Below are 9255 nucleotides of genomic sequence, written 5' to 3'. Positions count from 1 at the left end.
CCTGAACTGCACGATGATTCTGTTGACTGTCGAAAGCGGGATTCCCAAATTCTGTGAAATTTGCTGCTGACTTATTCCACCATCTGCTTGACCAACTATCCTTCCTCTAACAAAATCTGACAATTCGAGAGAACCTTGAGTTCTAGGCATCTTGTAACACAAGATAATTAGTGTACGGACCATTTTCATTTATATAGTGCTCTGTGAACACAAATTAGTTAGCATGAATCAGTTAAATGACGAAAAATTAGGTGTCTATTTACTTGTGACCACTCACTGTATGTATATATACACACACACACACAACAATATTTAGAGAACTAGGACTGGATATAAGTTAGCATTTAATGTAGCTGTGATCTACTTTAAACATGTGGGTGCAGATATGTAGAAGAAAAATTAGAAACATTCCCATGCATATAGTTGTCTGTTCTTACAGAGGAGGTGGGCAGGAAGCCAGTTTGTTGGCAGATCTACAGCAGCCAAGCTACAGCTGTCAGATATCTGGTCAATATTTTTCATTCCCTGGGACCCAATGTTTCTTTTTTTGTTGTTGTTTTTCTCTTCTTTAAATCTTTTTTTTTTAATTTTATAACATGGCTTTGTTCTCTATCTATGCTTACATGACAAACACAAACCACCACCATTTTATAAAATGAATGATGCTAAAAACAACAAATTGAAATAATGTAATCCACAAACAGATGATAATATTAATAATAATAACTAATGTAAACCACAAACAGATGATAATATTAATAATAATAACTAATGTAAACCACAAACAGATGATAATATTAATAATAACAACTAATGTAAACCACAAACAGATGATAATATTAATAATAACAACTAATGTAAACCATAAACAGATGATAATATTAATAATAATAACTAATGTAAACCACAAACAGATGATAATATTAATAATAACAACTAATGTAAACCACAAACAGATGATAATATTAATAATAACAACTAATGTAAACCACAAACAACTTTTCTTAAGCTACAAATAAAACAAACTACCATTCTTAACACATGAAGATTCTAATTTTTGAGGTATTCTCAAGGTAAATACACCTTAAACCCCCACAAAGCCATGGAAATTACTAGACTTTAAAAATTATGTACTGGTTTATAGTTAGTTAAAAAAAGGGTCTGGTAATAAACAGACCTACAAACTGGTACAAAAATTGATTATATCTGTCTGATCAAATAACAGTTGGGTATGTGGAAAATAAACTACATTCTTCAACATTCAGGGTTTCAACAGTTGGGTATGTGGAAAGTAAACTACATTCTTCAACATTCAGGGTTTCAACAGTTGGATATGTGGAAAGTAAACTACATTCTTCAACATTCAGGGTTTCAACAGTTGGATATGTGGAAAGTAAACTACATTCTTCAACATTCAGGGTTTCAACAGTTGGATATGTGGAAAGTAAACTACATTCTTCAACATTCAGGGTTTCAACATTACAGTACTAGATATGTCAGTATAAATTGATTATATCTGTCTGATCAAAAGACAGTTGGGTATGTGGAAAATAAACTACATTCTTCAACATTACAGTACAAGATATGTCAGTATAAATGATTAATGCCCATATTGTATAGAGTAACAAGAAATTCTTCAAGCCCAAGCATCAACTCACATCAACTGAACATTGAGTAACCAGAAATTCTTCAAGTCCAAGCATCAACTCACATCAACTGAACATTGAATAACCAGAAATTCTTCAAGCCCAAGCATCAACTGAACAATGAGTAACTAGAAATTCTTCAAGCCCAAGCATCAACTCACATCAACTGAACACTGAGTAACCAGAAATTCTTCAAGCCCAAGCATCAACTTACATCAACTGAACATTGAATAACCAGAAATTCTTCAAGCCCAAGCATCAACTGAACAATGAGTAACCAGAAATTCTTCAAGCCCAAGCATCAACTTACATCAACTGAACATTGAATAACCAGAAATTCTTCAAGCCCAAGCATCAACTCACATCAACTGAACATTGAGTAACCAGAAATTCTTCAAGCCCAAGCATCAACTCACATCAACTGAACATTGAATAACCAGAAATTCTTCAAGCCCAAGCATCAACTCACATCAACTGAACATTGAGTAACCAGAAATTCTTCAAGCCCCTGCATCAACTCACATCAACTGAACAATGAGTAACCAGAAATTCTTCAAGCCCAAGCATCAACTCACATCAACTGAATATAGTATTAAGTTACAAAGATTATTTAACAAAAGCCTATATCATTGATAGGCTTCTAGTGAAACCTAGAATGCTAGTACACCTGTCTATATCATTGATTAGCTTCTAGTGAAACCTAAAATGCTAGTACATCTGTGTATATCATTGACTCTAGATAGACCTATCTATATCCTAGGTTAGCTTCTAGTGAAACCTAAAATGCTAGTACACCTGTCTATATCCTAGGTTAGCTTCTAGTGAAACCTAAAAGGCTAGTACACCTGTGTATATCATTGATTCTAGATAGACCTGTCTATATCCTAGGTTAGCTTCTAGTGAAACCTAAAAGGCTTGTACACCTGTGTATATCATTGATTCTAGATAGACCTGTCTATATCCTAGGTTAGCTTCTAGTGAAACCTAAAATGCTAGTACCCTGTGTATATCATTGATTTTAGATAGAGCTATCTATATCCTAGATTAGCTTCTAGTGAAACCTAAAAGGCCTGTACCCTGTGTATATCATTGATTCTAGATAGACCTATCTATATCCTAGGTTAGCTTCTAGTGAAACCTAAAATGCTAGTACACCTGTCTATATCCTAGGTTAGCTTCTAGTGAAACCTAAAAGGCTAGTACACCTGTGTATATCATTGATTCTAGATAGACCTGTCTATATCCTAGGTTAGCTTCTAGTGAAACCTAAAAGGCTAGTACACCTGTCTATATCCTAGGTTAGCTTCTAGTGAAACCTAAAAGGCTAGTACATCTGTCTACATCCTAGGTTAGCTTCTAATAAAATTAAAAGTCTCCATTTCTTTATTGACTCCTAATGCTTTATCACAGACATAACCCATAACCTAACATTTAGTAACATAAATAGTTTCATGTTTCTATATAACTGCCAAACACTCTACCACAGATATAACCTGTAAGCTAACATTTAGTAACACAAATAGTTTCCATGTTTCTATATAACTGTCAAACACTCTACCATAGATATAACCTGTAAGCTAACATTTAGTAACACAAATAGTTTTCATGTTTCTATATAACTGTCAAACACTATCACAGATATAACCTGTAAGCTAACATTTGGTAACACAAATAGTTTCCATGTTTCTACATGGCCTTCCCACACTATCAGACAAACAAAACTAGTTCTGTTACTGAAGCATGAGGTAAGAGATGAATGTTGAAAGTTGGTATGTATTACTGTTTGTGACAGAACATGATTAAACTTAGTCATATTGCCTTACAATGATTAATAACAGTTTGTCTTTTAGAAACTTATCAACACTTCAAACTCTGGTAAATCATGGTTCACAACTGGATATTCATGATTATACATATGTTTAGTACAACTCGAACAAATACCCTGCAGAGACAATAACTCTTCATGCAAAGAAGCAAAACGTTTATAAAACTAAACTCACTGTAGGAGTCAACCGCCACGGATTACTGGCTGCCCACTGTGGAGACATCTGAAACATAATAATGATAATAATACAACTGTCAAAAGTAGTTTTAAAATATTACAAGGATTTTCTAGTTTTTGAAAAAAAAATTAACATACATATTAAATATATAGTTAATGGATTTGAGAAATAAAAGATCTTGTTTTAAATCTTCACTTATTTATCATTCAAAGAAAAAAATCTGCTAAGTGTGAGTAACATACTTGAAAAATAGTTTAATAATTACAGCTTGTAGTGCCTTTAAAGGTTAAAATAAATAATGCAATAATAATTGCAAAAAACAGATCAAGTAGCAGTCATGATGACCAGTAAAGGAGGTTAGCTACCAGTTAAAGTTTCAAATCTACAGGATATTGATCAATTATCAACCAATATTACTGACAATGTCTCCATATTACTGAATGAAAGGATTCATAAGATCTTGCCTGATGGTGAATGGTATTTTTAGTAATTATGAATTGAAAAAAAAAGTCAGTTAACTGCTACAAAACTTTTACCAGGGCTCTCTACAACAGACTCTAGAACCAGCTCACCAGTACTCTTTTTTTTTTATTTCTTTTAATTTATTCTTACAAGAAAGCCAGAGAATAAAATATACAAAGTATATTATAATATATATACATACACATCACATTATAATTCAGTAGAACAAAAAAATCAATAAATATTCAAATAAACCAAATACTGAATATTGGAAGAAAAAAAATCATATTACAGACTAATCCAGAATGATTGATCATGAAAATGTTAAACTTGACTACAGTGAAAAATGTCATACTATTTTTTATATCCATTTCACTGTTAACAATTAAACTTGTCAACTCATTTTCTAGATGCTCATTCACCAACTCAACTGTAGCTAACAAAGATTTGATGAGAGTAGGTAAAATGCCAATAAACGATTAAAACAATACCAAGATTTTTTTTCTTCCCAGAATTACATCACTGAAAGAAAATTTAAGGGCCTTTCAACAATAGAAGACCAGAATTTTATATTTCTGTACTTTTCCTGGAATACATCACATGGGGTGAGAATGTACTCCACTTTTTCTATTCAAAATTGTTTGGCTAAGACATTTAGTGGAAACTAACCAACAGATTGAGTGAGAGAAAGCTGTAATGTACAGCGTGACTTATACGTATCGATCCACAAGCTGTAATGTACAGCGAGACTTACACGTATCGATCCACAAGCCGTAATGTACAGCGAGACTTACACGTATCGATCCACAAGCCGTAATGTACAGCGAGACTTACACGTATCGATCCACAAGCCATAATGTACAGCGTGACTTACACGTATCGATCCACAAGCCGTAATGTACAGCGTGACTTACACGTATCGATCCACGAGCTGTAATGTACAGCGTGACTTACACGTATCGATCCACGAGCTGTAATGTACAGCGTGACTTACACGTATCGATCCACAAGCCGTAATGTACAGCGTGACTTACACGTATCGATCCACGAGCTGTAATGTACAGCGTGACTTACACGTATCGATCCACAAGCCGTAATGTACAGCGTGACTTACACGTATCGATCCACAAGCCGTAATGTACAGCGTGACTTACACGTATCGATCCACAAGCCGTAATGTACAGCGTGACTTACACGTATCGATCCACAAGCCGTAATGTACAGCGTGACTTACACGTATCGATCCACAAGCCGTAATGTACAGCGTGACTTACACGTATCGATCCACAAGCTGTAATGTACAGCATGACTTACACGTCCTTTGTCAAGCGTAGTATTATAATATTTTGCCAAACTAAAAATATTCAAATCTTGTTAGAAAAAATGACAATACGATCTGGAGTCAACAAAAACAAATCAAAAAGTTCAATGTGTCGGGACCAGTCTCTTAGACACAAAATACATATGTGGGTTTGAACATTTCTTGAATATATAGTTATAAAATGAACAAGATAAAGATTAAGGATTGTATAATCCTAAAACATCAGTTCTACCATACTTTTTATTATAAATATGATGAAATGGAATTATACTTCATGAAGTTTTGAATGCTGAAGACCTACTACTCACAGTATACTACCTTATAACTAACTTACAGAATATATTAATTAAAATATTTCATACTTACTGTAGGCTGATACTGGTACTGCTGTGGAGGTACATACACTGGCTGTCCATACACCATGGGGCAGGCTGCCTTTAACATTATAAACAATCTTATTAAATGCATATACTCAATTAACTAATGGTGAAAATGGAAAGAACTATTTGATGGTAATCCAAGAACAGTCAATCTACAACTAACACTGAGGTCAGCCAAATATCTATTTTCTTAAGAGCAAGATTCTTATATACAGTTCTGTTATTTTAGTAGTTCACCTGGTGATTACTACAGCTAACAGTTTCTAGTAGTTTATCTAGTGTTTTAACCACAGTCTTACAGCTAACAGAACTTAGTTTATCTAGTGTTTTAACCACAGTCTTACAGCTAACAGTTCCTAGTAGCTTATCTAGTGTTTTAACTACAGTCTTACAGCTAACAGAACTTAGTTTATCTAGTGTTTTAACTACAGTCTTACAGCTAACAGAACTTAGTTTATCTAGTGTTTTAACTACAGTCTTACAGCTAACAGATCTTAGTTTATCTAGTGTTTTAACTACAGTCTTACAGATAACAGAACTTAGTTTATCTAGTGTTTTAACTACAGTCTTACAGATAACAGATCCTAGTAGTTTATCTAGTGTTTTAACTACAGTCTTACAGATAACAGATCCTAGTAGTTTATCTAGTGTTTTAACTACAGTCTTATAGCTAACAGAACTTAGCTTATCTAGTGTTTTAACTACAGTCTTACAGCTAACAGAACTTAGTTTATCTAGTGTTTTAACTACAGTCTTACAGATAACAGATCCTAGTAGTTTATCTAGCATTTTTACTACAATACTACAGCAAAAAAAAAGTCAAAATGGCTGAAATATACAGCCTAAAGAGAGAAATATAATGACCAACAGAGGTGATTAAATTGTGAATGTTATGCTCAAGTGAAAAAATAAAAAATACACAGTATAAGAAGTGAGAAGTTGAACAACCAACAGCAAAAACTTACCTGTTGTTGTGGCACTTGATAAAGTGAATCGGGAGGTGAGTAGAAAGCCATTCCATTATGATAAGTACAAGGTATGCCATTCTGATAAATGATGGTCCCATTTGGCACCAATTGTATTGATTCTAATGAGAGGAAATATAGCCTTAATATTTTAATGAGACTTTTACATAATTACTAACCAAGTATCATCTTAAAGGTATTTGATTTTTAAGAGACACTGTTATTAATCAATTTTGGAAAGTTGTGACCCAGGTAAAAATGTGTTTAATATCAACGACTGTACTTTTTATTTGGCCTAAAGATTTATGAAACTAAATAAATAACAAACAAATACTGTGTAAAAATACAGATAGAAACATATCATAAACCAATTAATATAAATTAATGTCAAGATATCATCATATTTCAAAGACAAAAGAGCTTATTCTGGAAGTGGAGGAGGTGATTCATATTATCATGAGCAGTAAAACTGATACAGGACTCATGTGATAAAACTAATAAAGGATCAGAGAATATATAATAACTAGCTGTGGTTATCCCTACAGTAGTAATAACATAAAACTACTTTGTGGTTATCCCTATAGTAGTAATCATATAAAACTACTTTGTGGTTATCCCTATAGTAGTAATCATATAAAACTACTTTGTGGTTATCCCTATAGTAGTAATCACATGAAACTACTTTGTGGTTATCCTTACAGTAGTAATCACATGAAACTACTTTGTGGTTATCCCTATAGTAGTAATCACATGAAACTACTTTGTGGTTATCCTTACAGTAGTAATCACATGAAACTACTTTGTGGTTATCCTTACAGTAGTAATCACATGAAACTACTTTGTGGTTATCCTTACAGTAGTAATCACATGAAACTACTTTGTGGTTATTGCTATAGTAATAAATCACATAAAACTACTTTGTGGTTATCCCTATAGTAGTAATCACATGAAACTACTTTGTGGTTATCCCTATAGTAGTAATCACATGAAACTACTTTGTGGTTATCCTTACAGTAGTAATCATATAAAACTACTTTGTGGTTATTATTTTGATACAATTTTGATTGGTCAAAAGCAATTATAAAGTATGTATTACAATCACTGAACATCTAAACATAAAATTAGTTATCAACTGTGTGTGGGACTGCTGTTTTAAGGATGTTTTATACAGTGTAAACACAGAAGTTTTTACTTTTATGGACTACGACCTGTATGTAGAAAGACGATGTTTCACTCAAAAACAGGCAGGAGCAGTCCATTAAAGACAAAACTCTTTCCATAGGACTGTCTTGCCATACATAAAAGAACACTTGATAACAATCTTCTTAAAGACTGATATCCTATTATTGTAAAGAATCTTTTAAAACAGTTGTGAAAATTAAAAATAATACGTACCTCACAAAAATCTAGTAAGGCAATGAAAGGAAAAAAATAAGAGAATATTTCTATGTTATAAAACATTAATTTTTGATAAATCAAAAATTGCTAATACTCATAACAAGAAATATTAAACATTTGATCAGAAATGAATCAAACACTATTATGCTCTAACAGATCTATACTAGTCTTAACTTATCATTATACATGATCAGAAATTCATCAAACACTATTATGCTCTAAAAGATCTATACTAGTCTTAACTTATTTATACATGATCAGAAATTCATCAAACACTATTATGCTCTAACAGATCTATACTAGTCTTAACTTATTTATACATGATGAGAAATTCATCAAACACTATTATGCTCTAACAGATCTATACTAGTCTTAACTTATTTATACATGATCAGAAATTCATCAAACACTATTATGCTCTAACAGATCTATACTAGTCTTAACTTATTTATACATGATGAGAAATTCATCAAACACTATTATGCTCTTAACAGATCTATACTAGTCTTAACTTATCATTATACATGATCAGAAATTCATCAAACACTATTATACTCCAACAGATCAATACTAGTCTTAACTTATCATTATACATGATCAGAAATTCATCAAACACTATTATACTCCAACAGATCAATACTAGTCTTATAATCTTAACAGATCTATACTAGTCTTAACTTACCGTTATACATCCTTCCAAATGGCTAAAATAAGAACAAAAGTAAGATTAGCAAAATTTGTTAATTTATAGTTAATGAATAAATCTTACAAATTATACATTGTCCAAATTTGACCAACATATCTTTCAACAAACGTCTAAGAAAGTTAACTTTAGCTCACAAGTGAAAGATTTATATTCATTCATACTTAAAACTTTCATAACATAACTACATAAAACAACTTCTATATAACAACTTGTATATAACACAACTACATATAACAACTGTACAAAACAACTACGTAAAACAACTTGTATACAACACAACTACATATAACAACTTGTATATAACACAACTACATATAACAACTTGTATATAACACAACTACGTAAAACAACTTGTATATAACACAACTACATAT

At 32.1% G+C, this 9255-nt stretch overlaps 1 protein-coding gene across 3 annotated transcripts in view; it reads right to left on the bottom strand.

The window, feature by feature from the left end:
- The window catches only part of LOC106475422, a 19157-nt gene extending 10276 nt beyond the window's left edge, over positions 1-8881 (bottom strand). For 2 of the 3 annotated variants that reach the window (XR_002608868.1, XM_022379531.1), the window contains exons 1-4: positions 8858-8875; positions 6778-6899; positions 5799-5867; positions 3647-3694 (exon numbers count right to left, since the gene is read on the bottom strand). Coding sequence is in view for 2 of the 3 variants with exons in the window: in XM_022379531.1 (XP_022235239.1) it covers positions 3647-3694; positions 5799-5867; positions 6778-6899; positions 8858-8867 (249 nt within the window). In the remaining variant the exon portion in view is untranslated. Of the gene's footprint in view, positions 1-3646; positions 3695-5798; positions 5868-6777; positions 6900-8172; positions 8184-8857 lie in introns of all 3 variants that reach the window. The other variant, XM_022379532.1, reaches the window with a different exon arrangement.
- Positions 8882-9255: the final 374 nt, after the last annotated feature.

This window comes from Limulus polyphemus, unplaced genomic scaffold (assembly GCF_000517525.1).
Source record: "Limulus polyphemus unplaced genomic scaffold, Limulus_polyphemus-2.1.2 Scaffold8554, whole genome shotgun sequence".
Classification (NCBI taxonomy): domain Eukaryota; kingdom Metazoa; phylum Arthropoda; class Merostomata; order Xiphosura; family Limulidae; genus Limulus; species Limulus polyphemus.
This window is presented reverse-complemented; position numbering and strand designations above follow the sequence as displayed.